Source organism: Clupea harengus, chromosome 8 (genome assembly GCF_900700415.2).
Source record: "Clupea harengus chromosome 8, Ch_v2.0.2, whole genome shotgun sequence".
Taxonomy (NCBI): Eukaryota; Metazoa; Chordata; class Actinopteri; order Clupeiformes; family Clupeidae; genus Clupea; species Clupea harengus.
Genome location: NC_045159.1, coordinates 15,553,293 through 15,571,529, shown reverse-complemented (window position 1 = coordinate 15,571,529; position 18,237 = coordinate 15,553,293). Strand labels below are relative to the sequence as shown.

The 18,237-nt window shown below is 43.1% G+C and overlaps 1 protein-coding gene across 2 annotated transcripts in view; it reads left to right on the top strand.

Moving 5' to 3' along the window:
- The window catches only part of klhl13 (kelch-like family member 13), a 79,501-nt gene that overhangs the window by 7,366 nt on the left and 53,898 nt on the right, over positions 1 to 18,237 (top strand). For both annotated transcript variants that reach the window (XM_012841463.2, XM_012841461.2), the window contains exon 2: positions 3,805 to 3,879. In XM_012841463.2, coding sequence (XP_012696917.1) covers positions 3,827 to 3,879 — 53 coding nt within the window. In that variant the 5' untranslated portion in view covers positions 3,805 to 3,826. The remainder of the gene's footprint in view (positions 1 to 3,804; positions 3,880 to 18,237) is intronic.

Sequence of the window (18,237 nt, the reverse complement as noted above, 5' to 3'; positions counted from 1 at the left end):
CCATTTTAAGACTTAAAGTACAATATCTAGTCCAAAAGTTGTGTAGCCTAGTTCATGATTTTAAAAAAACTTTCAAAATCGCAATGACATGACAACAACACTGATATTGTGTTGTCTTGTGTTGGCCCTGTGTTGTGTCACAACATTGTAGGGTCTTATAGTGTCATTGTCAGTTTGTGCGATGTTTTACGCGTGGGTTGCCAGGACAATAACGTCCGTTATAAAAAGTTATGTCTATGTTAGCAACATGTGTATGTTGCATTTATCTATGCAAGGACTGTGGTTGTTGCATAGATAAAATGCATATGTGGGTTTTTTTAGACACCTGGACTCCGTTCAGATGATTTATTAATGTTACTGTTGGTACTGGGTAGATTCACCAGTCTAGGGGGTGGACCATGCGGTCTGACACTCTTCTGAAATTGTGAGGAGCATGAGAGTGGGAATCCCCTAAATAGTCAGGAGGTCCAGCATCCACAGCATAATTTGAGCTCAGCACGCAAGGAGGAAACACTGACCTCAGATATTTTGCCCTATCTTGCCCCCAGTGGATGATCTCACAGGTCATGTCGTCTGCTGAAGATGACCTCATCCATGAGCATCCTGTGTTGTGACTAGTTGCAGAGACTTTCAACTCCCCTCGCTGTTCATTTTCATCTTCACGGAAGTTCCTTCTCCCTGCCCCTCGGAGGAGGACTCCTGTGTTCTCCCTAACCCATCCTCTCTCTCGCTCTCAGAACATCCTCTCCCTTTCATCCTCTCCCTTTCTTTCTTCTCCTATTTTCTCCTCAACTGGTCCTTCGCTTGTCCATCTCTTCCCATCCTTTGTTCTGTTTTGCCATTGTGTGTCATGCTGTCTCTATTTAGGCTGCAGCTGTTTCAGTCTGCCTCTACTGTGTGCAATTATCTGTATAATTATCTATGACCTCCCATCACATGTCAGTGTCAGGCCATCGGTCATAACCACTGTTATCTTTTGCCTGGGAGGGTCCTGCTGCCGTTATCATCCCAGCTGATTTTGTCTAACTCTCTTTGGCTAACACTCGTGCTGGGGCCGGCCTTCCAGATGGCAGACAACGCCCCAAAATATGAGTCTGAAATATTAATAGAATGGCCATATGCTCTCCTTCCACAAATAGCCTAAATGCAGAGGGAGAGTGAGGATACATGCACATGGATACTGTAGATAGTAAGCGGTGTGTGTGTGCGCGTGTGTCTGTGTGTGTGTGTTCGTGTTCTTTATGCCTGTCGCCATGCCACTCTCTCACCTGCAGTGAAAGCAGCAGGGGGGTAGAGGGGCAGAAAACTTCCTTATTTAGCAGCAGTGATGCGCAGGAAAGAGAGGCAGTGTGGGCAGACAGACAGGAAGATTGGTGAGAGATAAAGGGAGGGGAAGAGAGTGAGACGGGATAAAGTCTTTCCTAAGTTAGTTCCATCACAGTCATCTCTGAATGAGCGGTGATGCACAGTGAAAAGAGAAACAAGGGGAGAGGGAAACCACAGGGAAGGTAAAAAAGAGGGAGTAAGAGAGAGGGGGAATATGTGGATAAAGTGTGAACGAATCATTCACTGATTCAAAGAGGAAACAGACACACAGGAAAAAATAGAGGAGAGATAGATAGTCAGAGATCCAGACAAAGAAATTGACTGAGATGGACAAAATCTCTGACCATTCACTGATTCACAGGAGAATCACAGATAGGAAAGAATGACACTGCATATGAAGGAGTCCACACGTGTATTGTGGGTGTTTTCTTCTGTCCATGTTGAGGGTCTTGTCTAGAGCCTGAGAAGAAGGAAAAAATCCTAGAAGTGAAGCCTCTTGCTCAGTCACATGAGGTCCTGCAGCTCTATGCTCACACACGTAAGCATTAAAAACACTTTTTTTAAATAATATGTGACATAGAAATGTGAGTACATTTCAATCATTTGATGGACCAGCGAAATCAAGTTGGGTAACTATTCTTAGCTAAATTTCACTTACTTCTGTTGGTTTGCAGCTTAGCTCCTTACTCGCTCACTTCATACTCGCCGCTCTCCTAAATATAACATTTAATTATCAACAATTTGCCAATGTATAACAAAAGTATAAATGGTTTAATAACAAGTGGCCATGTCAACATTAGTTCTGTGCAAACCTATATACAAGTTAGCCTAATGGATGTAGGTTGAATCAGAGAATGAAGATAATTACCGTAAATACTGTATAATTAACTGGCGCATGGATGTGGAATTTGGCTTATATAAACGATTACCTCTGTAGCTAGCAGTATTTGCCCAACATTAACATGTTTGCCCTGGGTCATCATATTAAACTTTCACCTGGGCCATCATATTAATGTACGTTGCCTTGAGCTTCAGCTTGGGTGTGCTGTACGCTACTGAGGCTCCTGACGGTGTATTAAATGAATAAAGTGTATAATTGCCAATATGTCTTGTTTGTTCCTTGTTACTGAACGAGAGTTCAATCATCCAATCCACCAAACAACTCAAAACAAGAATCAATACCAACAGGAGAATACATTGTGTAGCATTGGCAGAGAATTTTGGCAAATTTTACTTGGGCGCCACCCACATAATCAGCTGTGCTGCTCATCCCACAAATGCATGATCCTTACAAGTTGGACATCATTGTAAAGGTGAATAAACAGGCTTTCCAACAATATAAAATACAATGCTAATTAGTATTGTAACAACAGAGAAATAATCGACCAAACGCACATTTCAAAGCTTTTTTTTTTACCGAGTTTAGATGTTTGAAATGCACCGTGTGTCTGGTCTGAAGCTAAGGCTAGGCTTCTCTGTAAAGAAACTAGCTAATGCTAGCTAGAGTTAACACAAGCAAACCAACGGGAGTAAGTTACATTTAAATAATAGCAGCTAGCTAAACTAGAATATGGTCCTTCATGTGATGCAAATGTAGTTAAATTCAGATGTCATATATTATTGAAAAAAATGTTTAATGCTTATATGTGTGAGCCATGAGCCGCAGGACGACTGCATGTGATCTAGTATTTTTCCTTTTTCTGGTCTTTTTCCTCAAGTCGCAAAGCTATGACATCACAACAATGTGGTTGGTCAGTTGCAATGAGGATGCTGGCGCAACGTTAACGGAATGTGGGAGTGACTAGTGGGAGTAGCAATTTTGAAAGTTTTCTTTTGTGCCTATGAGAGAATGAAGGGGGTTATGACAAAATTGACAAAATAATGCCCATGGTACTTAAATAACTGTCGATTTATTGGTTGGGCTCTAGTCTGGTCTGTCTCTCTATGTCGTGCCACTGAAAGAGTGTTTGTTTTAGACATAGGTAAACACAAACAAAGGTCAGGGTGGACGTCACAAATGTCACAGCCTTAGCTATGAAAGTAGGGGACTGGACAGGGTTTGGACACTCAGTTCATCTGTTGTGACGATGGATGTTAGCACATGCTTTTGGTACAGGGCCTCATTGGCATGTCAGAGACCATGATGACTCATTATAAAATAGTGCATCTCGACTATACATTCTGACTGGAGGTTCCTATGCAGACATGCATGTACAGTTCTGTAAACAAAATATATCTGGAGTACAGTAATGCAGACTCAATGATTTGAAAGGGTTTCGTTCAAAGGTTAAAGATATACATCAGTGTAAGGCTAACAAGTTTTTTTTAGTTTAGAAAATGTAGTTTCTTATTTCGTTTTTTTAACACCATCATCTACTTCCAGGTTTTAATATCTTCTGTGTATCCATGGATTATACTCACCTATATGACAGAATTACCCAAGATTCGTATGACTGACCTGCTCCTGGTTTCTTTCAGTGGCGTGGGCTTTGGCGAGGGCATGGACCACCCTGTGCATCGAGGGGATACGATGTCCATCGGACTTCACGAAAGGTACTGTCCACTGTGTGTGTGTGTGTGTGTGTGTGTGTGTGTCCCTGCTTAGGTTTCCTCAGCTTCCTTGTGTCCATCATGTCTCCTCAGCTGAACACCCACAACTGTTTGTCCACACACACGTACCCCCCCCCCCCCCAATCTCTCTGTCCTTATTACTTGTGAAGAACTTAACCCCCCCCCCCTCCCCTTTCAACGCGCTATCGATCTGTGTACAAAAGCTACCCCCACACACAGATCAGTGGCAATTACTCATTCCTTGTTATCTCCTGCCTGTAATCTCCTGGATGTTTTGTCATTTTAGTTCTTTGTGCACAACTGTCTAGAATAGATAGACGCAATGGGGAGCTAGTATTTGTTCTGAACAAAACTAGTGGATTTACTTTGATAAGCTTTGCTTTTATGCTTTACCACCTGTTGCATCAGCTGACAATGTATTCATTAGTTTCCAATCAATATTTCACATGCTTCTGAAGAGCAGCCTGCTGCAGTTCACTTTGGTTTTAGTCCTTGCCTTGATTTTTCTTTGTGTGTGTGTGTTGGGGAAGTCTGTTGGTCTCGGCCTAATGTCCCAGAAGCACAGGTAAAAACGGTGGGAGTGCGTCGCAATGTGCCATCTCTCAGAATGCTGTTTGTGTTCCGTCTGGCCAGGGTCAGGTCGGGTTCTTGGCTAATGGGCTTTCAGCAGGCATAATTGGTCCTGACTCCCAGGTGTCTCTCGGGGGAGAAGAGAGAGGTCGCAATTGTCCTGCCATCTCAATGCAGAGGCTTTCGTTCTATCCTAGCCTTCTGTTGACTCTACTTTTTTTTCTTTCTTTCTTTCTTTCTTACCTCACTTTCTTGCTTTCTTTCTTTCCTTCCTTCTTTCCCTTTCTCTCCATCCCTCTTCTACTCTTCTCTTCTTGAGCGGCTCTTCTGTCCTCTCTTCACTTACAGTTGTTTTGAAGATTGTCTACCTGGGCTCACAATGATTATGGCCTCAGTCAGTATCGGCTTCAAGGCTGATGGAGTCCTTGACGTTTGCAAATTACACCATTCAAGCAGCAGGAGGCTGGCTGGATTGCGGTTGGCATTAAAGAATTCTGCTGAATAGCTATGATGTGACTTGAACACACTGTGAGAAGAAGTGTGTGTGTGTGTGTGTGTGTGTGTGTGTGTGTGTGTGTGTGTGTGTGTGTGTGTGTGTGTGTGTGTGTGTGTGTGTGTGTGTGTGTGTGTGTGTGTGTGTGTGTGTGTGTGTGTGTGTGTGTGTGTGTGGTCCATGGTTGAAGGGCAGAGAGGAGTTAACTAGTCTGAACACTGAATTTAGATGATGGTTTGAATGACCACTCTGACTCCCGTCTTTCGGTCTTCTCCTGCTTTTCTATGTTATTGGTTCAGCTGTTCTGGGGATTCTCAATGTCTCTTTTTCATAGCTCTCACAACCTCACTCTGTCTCTCTCCCCATCTGACATTCGGACTCTGGTCATCATGAGTATTTCTGTAGCGCACATGTCAGATCTAGTGTACTCATGAAGTCCAGAGTGATTTATCTCGATTGCCTTTCACCTCTTGCCACTTGCCAAAAATGCTTTATCATGTACAAAATGCTAGCCCCCGACCTATCTTCTTGTTAAGCATGAATTAGAAAACAGTTATTTGGGTCTGTGTTTCTCTGGAGGAAAAGAGCTGTGTGGCTGTGTCCAGGAGAAGTCTCACAGGAGCCATGGATGGGTGATTGCACACCTCTCTCTCTGTCCCTGTCTGTATTTTTCTCTCCTTCTGCAGGGTTAGAGCATGTGCAGAAAGGCCTGTAGGTTCTGACAGACTGTAAAACATGGCTTTTCTGCTGATCAGACAGTGTGTGTGTGCCCGTGTGTACACGCGCTACTGCCTCACATCTTCTCACAGGGCTGCTTGTAAAGGGTTGCTAGGTAATGGCATTTGTTGCTAAGAGAGTGAACTGCCAGACCACTGTGCACTGAGGCATGCGTGGGAGAAAGAGTCTATGCGTGTGTTACACCTTTTTCCACAGTCTATTGTCAAACCGTTTGGTATCCCTGGAGCCTATCAGCGCTCTGTATGCAAATAGGAGCTGGAGGAGAGAGGGGAAACTAAAAACAAAATGATCTCAGCTTCAACTTGACAATGGCGAACACCAGCTAGACAGCACATTTGGAGAAGAGCACATTTGGATAGGCACTGCATCTTTCAAATTGGCTGTGAGAACATTTTGGATTCAGCCTTCAAAACGATAATGAAGATAAGAAGACTGTAAAAAACGTAGTCTACATGCATTACATCGCCATCACTCAACCCAATCCCAGGTGGAGCAAGGAGAGTCCCCTTGTTAGTGAAAAACACAACAATCTCTTGCTGTTTCCTTCCAACACCTATTTGACAAACATAAAAAAATAAAGAAAACTAGAAGGGCACTCTGTTAGCGCAGACCTCCGCCAAGGCCAAATGCCACATCTTGCAATGTAAGGTGGTTACTGACGAGGGATTATGTCACCTGATAGAAAAAGTAACCGCGTTGCAATGTCCCCTCCCGCACACATTCAGCAGTAAGACTCCATGAAACATCACAGAGAGAAATTGAAAACGAATGTACTCAGACACCTTGTCTAGCTCTCTTCACTGGTAGTTGGACCTCCAGAGCAAGTGAATGCTACCTCACTTTAGTAGCGACAGGAACCAGGCCTAGTCAGTCATGCTGCCATTTTTCTGAATAGAAAGTTTTATTTATCTAGAGGCAAAATAAATAGTCAATATTTTAAGAAGAAAAAAATTAAAATCACCCTTTTTAAAAAAAATTAAGATACAGTTACCATGGCCCAAAAACCGTGATGCATACCGAACTGTGGGCCCACTGTACCGTCGCATCCCTACAAGCTTACTAGCCTAAGTTCTCTCATTTCTGGCTAGTTATCTGTTGGTCAGCTGACATTAATCAAGCAAGCATAGCTGCTAATTTCTCACATTAATGTTGCGTTTGTAATTATGTTGATAACATTAATGTTAAGTTCAACATTTGTAACATTGATGATAAATTAGTAGCTAGTAGCTATCTTTTTTGCTACTCTGCTGGGAAAGCGGATGTAATGACGTGGCTCGTGGAAAAGCAGACCGGTTCTTAGAACTCCCTACTGGCACTAGCACCAGTCCAGAACTAGCTTGTAGTTTGTGTTGGTGGAGAGGGGGCATGTGAGTGCAAGAGAGAAAGAAAGAAAGAAAGAAAGAGATTTGCATGTGAACGTGTGTTCGAGAGACCGTGAGGGCTGGGGCAGTTATATTGGCTTCTGCATGGATTGTGATCGCAGATCCTTTCCAAGATGCCCAACCAGGCTCTGACATTGATTTCGATGGCATGTGCACAGATGGAAATAGCCTGTCACCTCTCCAAGAAGCAACGTGTTGTATTACATAATGGTTGTAATGGGATCCTCCAGTGTTTTGTTTGGTCTCCCAGTGATGTTTGAACCCCAAAGCATGAACCTTCGTTCTCCCTTCTGGTGTACAAATAGAAGTTACTTAACCACACACCACCCGCTGCATACTAATACCACTGTTCAAGTAGAACTGTATCACCTACAGGGTAATCATTTCCTTTCCAATTATTCTGTGATTTGAGGTACAGAAATCTTATGACACAAGTCTCATATGTTATTGTATTCACTGATAAACATTCAGTTGCATCATATAACAATTTGATTTAGGGGAACTTTGTTCTCCATCTTTTAAAATTTAGTCTGCAAAACAAGTCACCCACCTTAAGTCTGCACACAGTCTACAAACAGTTCCATTTGATTCATTTTTATAGGAACACCCCCTACAGCAGGTAGGTCTAAAAATACTTAAGCCTAAAAGCATCCGCTAAAACGGACAAACCTTCAAGGCACACAAGATAAGACACACACACACACACACACCACATTGAAGTGGACAGTAGGGGCCCAGCTAACAGTCGGAGCGGATTGCTGGTGTGGGTGAGAGTGCCCCTGGCAGGGATTGTTCCCTTGTGTTCCCTAAGCTGTTTTCCACCAGGCCCCATCTGTTCCTGCGCCTGTCACACCACACCCATGCCCACATCACATGCTATCCATTCTGCCTGTGAATCACTGCCCCAACCCCTGCCAGTGCAACCCACTGGGCACCCTCTGCCAACACACCCTTGCTCATTTTTTGGTTTTGTTCTTGTTTGTTTGTTTGTTTGTGGGCTGGACATGTGTGTTGGCAGCAAACTTAAGCACTTGTTTGATCTCATGGAGGTTTTTCTACACATGGAAGCGTTTGATATTCAGGAACTGAGGTGTTGTCTCCGTGTTTACACAACCCGCTGTGGCTGACTGAAGTGAATGCTGGAGTGTAGGGTGTTGAGTATTACATGTCCCAGGCGGGTTGCTTTCTCCTCCGGTAACATAAAGCCACCTGCTCTTAAGTGCTTTCTCAGTCACTGTTGCTGACCTGCTTTTGAAGCCTTGGCTGAAAACCACCAGTGGTGGTATCTACAGGTCTGCTTATTTTTAATGTCTGGATGATGGTGATGCCTCTGATGTGTTTCTGTTTATGGAGCTGAGCGGCTATTGGTTGGAGCTGTTGGAATGGCACTGTCGTGGCACTGGGTCGACTGTGCACCGTGCGCTGAGGCCCAGTAGATGATGCAGTGCCAACGTGATTCTCCGGCCACGTGCGTGGTGGTGACACACTGGTGCCCGTTGTCAGATAGGCACCTCGGATGGCAACAGGCTTGGGGGCGGATCCTTGCATGATCTGGCAGGGATTTGGACGCCACATCCAGCCCAGACCTGTTGCCAATTCAGACTAATTAGCTTCGTCTGGTTGTCTAGTTGATGTTGGTTATCATGGCTGAAAGTGCAGAAATAATGCTGACTACTCCATTAGAATTATCAGGCTGGAATCTTTTTTTCTCTTCTCAGGACATTTCAGATTCATTTTATCGCCTTTCTGTGGCAACGACACCAAGGTCGAGGGTTTGGTACCTGGGAACCACACACATACTTTTGAAAAATGTCTGATCTGCACTACTGTAAGTCGCTTCCGATGAAATGTCGGCTAAATGCAGTCAATGTAGCTCTTAGATCCATTAATAGAGTCTACCACTTCTAACAGTGGTGCAGGGCATCAAAGGAAAAGTGTTGGAAAGAGCTGGTGTCGGTTACTCCACAGTAAAGTTTTTATTTTTTTTTAATATACCTAATTAATTCCGTTAGTTACATACCATTTCCCACATTCTCAGTGCCCAGGCTTATTCCAGCACCCGGTTGTGCACATAGGCTTTACCAGAGAACCATATGGCTGATTGAGCAACTGGTGCTGCTGTCATTGAAGCCATCTGCAGTCTGATAAATGGACCTATGTTCAGGGGGGTCCTATTAATAATACATATGTTGAGCACCAATAATCCAGTTCTTAAGAGTACGTGCCAAACATACCTATATGAAGTACAAGGGAATCACGTTGTGTGTCTTTGTTTACGTGTTTGCTCTGTAGTATTTGTGGAACCAAATGTTTCACAGACAAGCTTGTTTAGATGGGAGGACGGAATTGAATGAGGGGTTTCGCACCCGTTGGCCAGTGAAGTAGAACTGGGGGTCTAGAGGTCAACCTGTTTGATTGGATTCACTACATGGTGATATTTGAGTGTTGCCTAATGTTTGTTAAAAAAGTGAAATATGGCCCTCAAAAATGATTACTATTGAGTCTTCATTGAATTGAAGACCATCATTCTGTATTAATCCTCCTCAGTCTTTTTTTTCAGCCTGTTTTTTCCTTCTTACTCCAGAGTTGCTATTATTGACTTGGCCCACACAGATGACCAACTGTTCCATGCTTTCCAGCCCATGTCAGGTATAAGGACTCACCTCCATCGTAATCCACCACAGCTCTAAATCCACAAGACGAGTGTTCTGTTTGATTCTCTGTCTGTGTCATTCCATTCCATTTTATTCTATTCCATCCCATATTACAGGTTTCCAGTCCATTGGCGTGTATTCCCAGCCTATATGTTGTTGTTGGTAGAGAGGGGCTGATGCACTGACGTCAGTGTGTATCTATAATCGAGTCCCTGTTGGCTGCCTGGGCATTTGGAGCCGGCTGGGGAGACGAGGTGAAAATGAAACACTCGTGCTGGTGCTGGATCCTGAGACCTTGGTGATTGTTGCCAGGCAGTTAGTAAATGTTGCATCGTTAGGGGCTCTGTGGAAGTAACAGGAGCTCTGGCTTGAGAATTGGTGTGAGGCAGATAATGCGGAACAGATGAAGGTGTCGTTAATTTGGTGATAAACTATCTTTGTCAGACTGCGATTCGCTTTATGGAAGTTACGCAACACATGGTGTTTTTTGTCTGTGGAGAGATGGAAGAAGACTTGGGGTGTGCAACAACATCGTTTTTTTTATTAGGATAATCCATTTTTTTATTGGTCTAATTCAATATCAATCTGTAAAATGTACACTACCGTTCAAAAGTTTGGGGTCACCCAGATAATTTCGTGTTTTCCATGAAAACTCACACTTTTATTTATCAAATGAGTTGCAAAATGAATAGAAAATATAGTCAAGACATTGACAAGGTTAGAAATAATGATTTCTATTTGAAATATTAACTTTGCTTTCGTCAAAGAATGCTCCATTTGCAGCAAGTACAGCATTGCAGACCTTTGGCATTCTAGCTGTTAATTTGTTGAGGTAATCTGTAGAAATTTCACCCCACGCTTCCTGAAGCACCTTCCACAAGTTGGATTGGCTTGATGGGCACTTCTTGCGTACCATACGGTCAAGCTGCTCCCACAACAGCTCAATGGGGTTGAGATCTGGTGACTGCGCTGGCCACTCTATTACAGACAGCATACCAGCTGCCTGCTTCTTCCCTAAATATTTCTTGCATAATTTGGAGGTGTGCTTTGGGTCATTGTCCTGTTGTAGGAGGAAATTGGCTCAAATCAAGCGCTGTACACAGGATATGGCATGGCGTTGCAAAATGGAGTGATAGTAGGGCCAATGATTTTCCGCGATAACGGAAAACGGACGGAATTCGCGGAATGAACACTTTGTAACGGAATTGCACCTTTGAAACGGAAACATCATGTTGTTCATACAAATCGCCCAAATTCCCCTGTATTTTGGGCTGCAAGGCTATATTTCTTTCAAATAAACACAACAACGATTGCAACGATGAACAAACATTAATTAAAGAACAAAACCACTGAGAAAATGTCACGTCTGCGCTGAACTCTGCTCCGGCCACGCCCCCCTTTTCAACGGTTGACCCACAGATCTCCGCTAAAGCCACATTCAGTCACATTCACGCACTCGTCTTCCCAATCGCATTTAAAACAAAAAATGTTTAGTCTTCTGTTCTGTTGATGGCTGGCAAACAACAATCTAAGAAGGGCACATATTATTCACTCATTTTAAGCCATCAATCTACCTCAGGGTGAACAAAATGAGCTGAAACGGGGAAAAAAAACGGAATTCACCAAATGTGAAACGGAAAATGCATTTTTTTTAAACGGAAAATCTTTGGCCCTATGATAGCCTTCCTTATTTAAAATCCCTTTTACCTTGTACAAATCTCCTACTTCACCAGCACCAAAGCAGCCCCAGACCATCACATTACCTCCACCATGCTTGACAGATGGCGTCAGGCACTCTTCCAGCATCTTTTCACCTATTCTGCGTCTCACAAATGTTCTTCTGTGTGATCCAAACACCTCAAACTTTGATTCGTCTGTCCATAACACTTTTTTCCAATCTTCCTCTGTCCAATGTCTGTGTTCTTTTGCCCATATCAATCTTTTCTTTTTATTGGCCAGTCTCAGATATGGCTTTTTCTTTGCCACTCATCAGGCCAGCATCCCAGAGTCGCCTCTTCACTGTAGACGTTGACACTGGCGTTTTGCGGGTACCATTTAAAGAAGCTGCCAGTTGAGGACCTGTGAGGCATCTATTTCTCAAACTAGAGACTCTAATATACTTGTCTTCTTGCTGAGTTGTGCACCAGGGCCTCCCACTTCTCTTTCTACTCTGTTAGAGCCCGTTTGTGCTGTTCTCTGAAGGGAGTAGTACACACCGTTGTAGGAAATGTTCAGTTTCTTCGCCATTTTTCACATGGAATAGCCTCCATTTCTAAGAACAGGCGAGTTTCACATGAAAGTTCTCTTTTTCTGTCCATTTTGAGAGTATAATCGAACCCACAAATGTGATGCTCCAGATACTCAACTAGCTCAAAGGAAGGCCAGTTTTATAGCTTCTCTCACCAGCAAAACAGTTTTCAGCTGTGCTAACATAATTGCACAAGGGTTTTCAAGGGTTTTCTAATCATCCAGTAGTCTTCTAAGGCGATTAGCAAACACAATGTACCATTGGAACACTGGAGTGATAGTTGCTGGAAATGCGCCTCTATACACCTATGTAGATATTTCATTAAAAACCAGACGTTTCCACCTAGAATAGTCATTTACTACATTAACAATGTATAGAGTATTTCTGATTCATTTAATCAGTATAGAGTATTTCTGATTCATTTAATGTTATCTTCATTGAAAAAAACAGTGCTTTTCTTTGAAAAATAAGGACATTTCTAAGTGACCCCAAACTTTTGAACGGTAGTGTATGGATCAAACTTGGGCTAATATGCTTTTTTCTGGTTTTCTAAGTTCATTTCCGCAAGACATCCAATTTGTAATCCTTTGTTGGATCCTCTAGTGGTTCACAATTTGTTTACAGTGACTCTGCATTTATAGATTTGTGTTGCCTTTAGAGCTTTTAAACATCTCTCCAAATATGGAAGGCAACTATATAGTATTTCATATCTCCTATATATAGCGTATTCAAATCAAATCAGGGAATCTGTGCCAATACCCATGGAGGGTAATTTCAAGTGACATAATCTTTAAAAGTACCATTGGGAAAAACACAGAGACCTGTTGGCACACACACTCTCTCTCAAATCTCAAAGGTGTGTGTGTGTGTGTGTGTGTGTGTGTGTCTGTGTGTGTGTTCAGGAACTAGATTTGTCTGGATTGTGTATCCTGTACATTTACTCTTAAAGTCATAATGTAGATGGGCCTAAGTGGCGACTGTCTGTCTCCACAGTGATGATGAGAGGTGAATTTAGCATTGAGACCTTCCCAGCATCTTCTGGTCTCTGAGACACCTGCTGTATCTTCATTCATCTTCATCTTCCCACTTTCCCCTGTTCCTTTGCTCTTTTTTTTCTGATGCTAAAACTCTCTCTGTCTTTCTCTCTCTCTTTATCTTTCTCTTGCTTTCTGGCTTTTATTTACATCCTTTCACTCCCCCTTTTCTGAATAATCCTCTCCTTTTTTCTTACTCTTTCATTCCTTTCCTCAGGTTCAATCTTGCACACTTACAGTTTATCACTCCTCTATCTCATTCTCACTCTCCATCCTCCCTCTGTCTCCTCTGTTTGCGCTCTCTCACTTTCTCGCTCTCCCTCTTTCTCACTTTCGCTCTCCCTCTCTTTCTCTCACTCGCTTGGCTTTCCCATCTCAGACATTTCTGTCTGCTGAGTTCTCTCTCCTCTAAGTACTTAAGCATGGTGATGGGGTTTTTCTCCTGCAGAAATGCTTTGAAAATGACAAATGCGGATTAATTGTGGATTTGCGCTGAGCCCTGCTAAAAATGCACTGTTGGATTTGAAGCTGAACAAGCGCATTTTCATAGCTCCCCAACTTTTTTTTTTTTTTTGGATGAGGGCATGGTTCATTTTCTGTCTTTTTTTTTTTTTTTTTTTTTTTTTTTTTTTGTCCTGTTTCTTTCTTTCGAGAGGGAGGGGTGGTTGTGTTTTGAAATCAACATGTCATTTTTACTGTTGAGGGAGGACATTATGCATACACACACGCGCACACACACACAGACACAATTTCCTGAATAACTGTTCCTGTAAGAGAAGACATCAGTAGTGCGTATCCAAACCCTTAAAAATGTTTGATCTCCTGTTCACATCCTCTGCCGCACACAGTCTTCAAGGGGAGAACCCCATTTTCAAAGAGACGGATGTGTTAGACAGGATTTAAAATTCCCTTTTTAGTGTTGCACTCGACTGCTCTTTAAAACCATCAGTAATCTCTGTCCTTCTTTTCGCCTTCCTCCATCAGTTTCACCATGTTCAGGCCTGCCAGATCACACAGTTTTTGAAAAAGTTGTGTGTGTGTGTGTGTGTGTGTGTGTGTGTGTGTGTGTGTGTGTGTGTGTGTGTGTGTGTGTGTGTGTGTGTGTGTGTGTGTGTGTGTGTGTGTGTGTGTGTGTGTGTGTGTGTGTGTGCATCAGAATGAATAGGTTTGCTTTCTGTGCATATATGCCTGGGCATAAATCCTTAGCTTAGCTTAATGACTGCATAGCCTATGCCCACACTGCCTATTGGTACTTTGTGCAAGTCTCTGTAGTTTTTGTTTTATGTGTGGCGGTGGCCATTTCCATTTCTGGTATTGCAGGTATGTCTCTTTGTAGTGAGTGACTGTGTGTGTCTGCTTTCTTCTGTTGTGTACACACAGACACTGGCTAAATTCTGTCCCGTCGCAGCAATAACAGGTAGGCTTTAAATACCGCAAAGATGTTTTGTAAAGTGGCCCCCGTTTCATGTATTTAGATATTCTTTAAATATTTATTATCTGTAGGCTATACTGGGCTATTCATTATTTGCTGTCTGTGTTTGTTAGCGTGTGGACCTGTTGTGCCATCCAAACCTGTTACCTCTTCCCAAGAAGTTTGGGGCTTTTTATCTTGCCTTTTTGGATCAAAACAAAGCATGTGTGTTTATTTGAGAGAAGAAGCGGGAGAGAGTGCAAGAATCTTTGTTGTCATTCTTCCACTGGGCACAGCCCTGTACCCCCTTTATTGACCTCCCCCATAGGCCCCAGTGGCTCGGTGACTCTAATTATAGAAGTATATGAATAGCAATGTCAGGCAGAGCCAGTAGATTGGCTTTTAATTAAGTGGGTGAGGACAGAGGTGTGGTGCCATCCTGTGCTTATGCTCTGCCTACTCACATGGGATCTCTGAGTGAGACACCTCTTTTTTTTCTCTCTCTCTCTCTCTCACACCACACACACACACACACACACACACACACACACACACACACACACACACACACACACACACATCCAGATATTCCTTTGAGAGACATATATCCCTGAAACATCTCTAAGCTGCAAGCAGTGTGTGAGGGAGAGAGTGCTTTGATATATTGTAGGTAGATTCTGAGTTGTTGACAGACATGTTATATGTTGAAGTGACCGCAGAGGACAATACGTGTTGAGTTTTGTGTGTGTGTGTGTGTGTGTGTGTGTGTGGGGGGAGGGTGGGGTATGGGCGTTTGGGGCTACTGAGAGAGAGAGGGGTAGTCCGGCATTTATACCAAAGCCCAGTCACTTCCCTGTGTGGCCAGTAGATGGTAGGAGTTTATCTGAGATCACAGGCCGCTTCCTGAGAATGTGTGTCACTAATGCTGTTATGTCGTCTTTCTATCTCTCTCTTTTTTTTTTTTCTCTCTCTCTCTCTCATTCACTCACTCATACTCTCTCTCTTGCGCGCTCTCTCTTGCAGACACACTCGCTCACGCACACACACACACGCACACGCACACACACACACGCACACGCACACGCACACACACACACGCTCACTCACTCACTCTCTCACACACACACACACACACACACACACACACACACACACACACACACACATGCTTGCTCACCCACTCACACACACACACACGCTCAGTCAAACACACTCACGCAAACACAGCACATTAATCTGCACTCTGAGGTGCACATGTTGGAACACAGAAAAGCACTCAGAAAAGCACATTTGAACTCTTGTCTGAGTCTGTCCTCCTGTGTCACACGCATTCAAACACACAGACACACTCGCAAGCAAAACACTCACAAAGCTGAGCGCTGCAAACAAGCAGCCTGACTTGTAAAGTCAAAAGAACATATTGTCACAAAAACATGCAGATAAGCACAGACACACACACACACACACACACGCATGACAATGCTCACTCACCCACAGATTTAGATGTACACATATTGTGTGTGTCTTTTCCATGACTGTGTATTAAGCCAATGCACACACATATCTGTGCACTTGCTCTTTCTCACACACACACTCACATTCTATTCTTGTGCATATGGATAAGTATACACACACACCCACACATGTACGAGTGCTCACTTGCCAATTGTACATTTACACTTACTCACAGATGTTCTATACCCTTCTCTCCTACACCTTCATATACACACACACACACACACTCATGCACACTTTCTCTCTCACACACACACACCCTCTCCATGAACCTTTGCATGTTGTGTGGCGTGTGAAGTGCAGTGCCTACTCTCTTAATGTCATTAGTGGGGATTAATGCTGTAATGGAGTTAGCTTAGCTTCCTTAAGCACCTGGCAATCGCCAGGCTGACTATTGGCAGATCCATCCATGACACCCCTGCTGGAGTTTGGGGAGTGGGGGGGGGTCTCATATCTGTCCAATCTTCTCAACATCTCACTCCTGAATGACAGTATGTTTAGCATTAGCACCACTAAGATGACCTGCAGATCAGCTGCAAGCTAGCAAGCACAGAGTCTATTAAGGGATTGTAATCAGTGAAGTGGGTAGTCTTCCATCCTACAAGGCCCCCAGATGAATGAATTTCGTTTCTCTCATGGTTTACCTTTTATGCTTTTGAGAAAATGTGCCTATTCAAATGCCTAATACTATTATAATGTTGTGTTTACATGTACTGATGAGCAGTGTTGTAAGACACCAGTCATGTCAAAGTGAATTATTGTTCTCTGCCCAGCGTGTATGATCTCTCACCCTGACGGACGCTGTGACCACCTGCACTGTGCCCTGCTCGGCACTCAGTGCTGCACTGACAGCTTTTGTCAGCAGGGTTCCTGCATAAGAATGTGATCTCCATAGGTTATCATATTCAACACGATCAGGAATAATGAACGCAAAAAAAGAGTGTTGATACTACGAGACGAGAGAAATCCTATGAATTGTTTATTTTTCATCATCAACAATCAAACATTTGAATTGAACAACATCAAAAACAAATTGGCTGACTATGTTGTGTCTGACAACAAAACAAATAGATTTTCTACTCATTGCCACTGAGGATGTGGTGGAGGCAGGAACCGCTCCAGTAATGGTGGATAAAGTTGCGACCTAGGTTTTTGCCTGTCCACACGGCAACGTAAGGGTTGCGTTTTTTAAATGTCCTCACTCTGAAACCCGTTTTCAAAAAGCTGCATGAAAAGGCCCTGAAAATGCCATCATCCTGTGGACAAAAGGCCAAAACTTAACACTGAGTTTGCACCGTATTCATGTGGATGCCACCTAAAGGGCTCTCCTCCAGGATTAGTTCTCGCATGAAGGGAGGGAGTTTTCTTTATGGTTTGTGTTGTACTCTGGCCGCATAGCCACACACACAATCACAATCACCTACTCTCAAACACTCCCTCTCTCCTTTTCACTCCCGCACAGACCATTTCTGCCCAAATAGCTGCACTATATATTTTCAGTTGCAACCTTGCAACCGTAATTCAAGACGTTGGCTGTGTGGCAGTACTTCACAGTATCAGAGGATGTTGACATGCTATTTGTCAGGAAACTTTTCAGGAGATGGAAGAGGAGACGACAGCTTGGCCGTAACGTAGGTTGCATGCATAGATGCAGACCACCCGCGTGCAACGCTTTGCAACATTACCTGTCGCGCGCTAATAGAAGTTAATAAGTTGCTAGTTAGCTAGACAACACTAGCTAGTTAGCTTGCATGCTACGTGACACCAGCGAAGTTGATGATCTCATTTGACGGGATGTGAAACGTTATGTCACGAGCCCACGCTATCTGTACATGGCTTACTTTTGCATATATGGAATTTATATAGCTAACTTGGCAATAACCTTACATAGATTAGTCTAGAAATCCTAGAAGGGATGTTATTAAACTGTAAGTCAGTTAACCAACGTTAGCTTGCCAAGTTAGCCAAGTTGCATTTCCAGAGTGTAGCTGTTCAAGTTGGTACTGTTCAAGTATGAAAATTGTGACGTGAAAATATAAATAAATCTGCCATATTTGAAATAATTTCAATAGTTTCATGAGTGAATGTCTATTTATAAAATGATACAAATCAAGTTTTTAATGTCCTGTATCTACAGCAATACCCTATCATAATAACGGATTAATTCTAGTACAGGAGAGACTTTTCAATAATTAAAAAGCAGAGGTGTATATATCGGTATCGGCAATCGGCCAAAAGGAGCTGGTAAATATCGGCATATCGGATATCGGCTAAAATTCAATATCGTGCATCCCT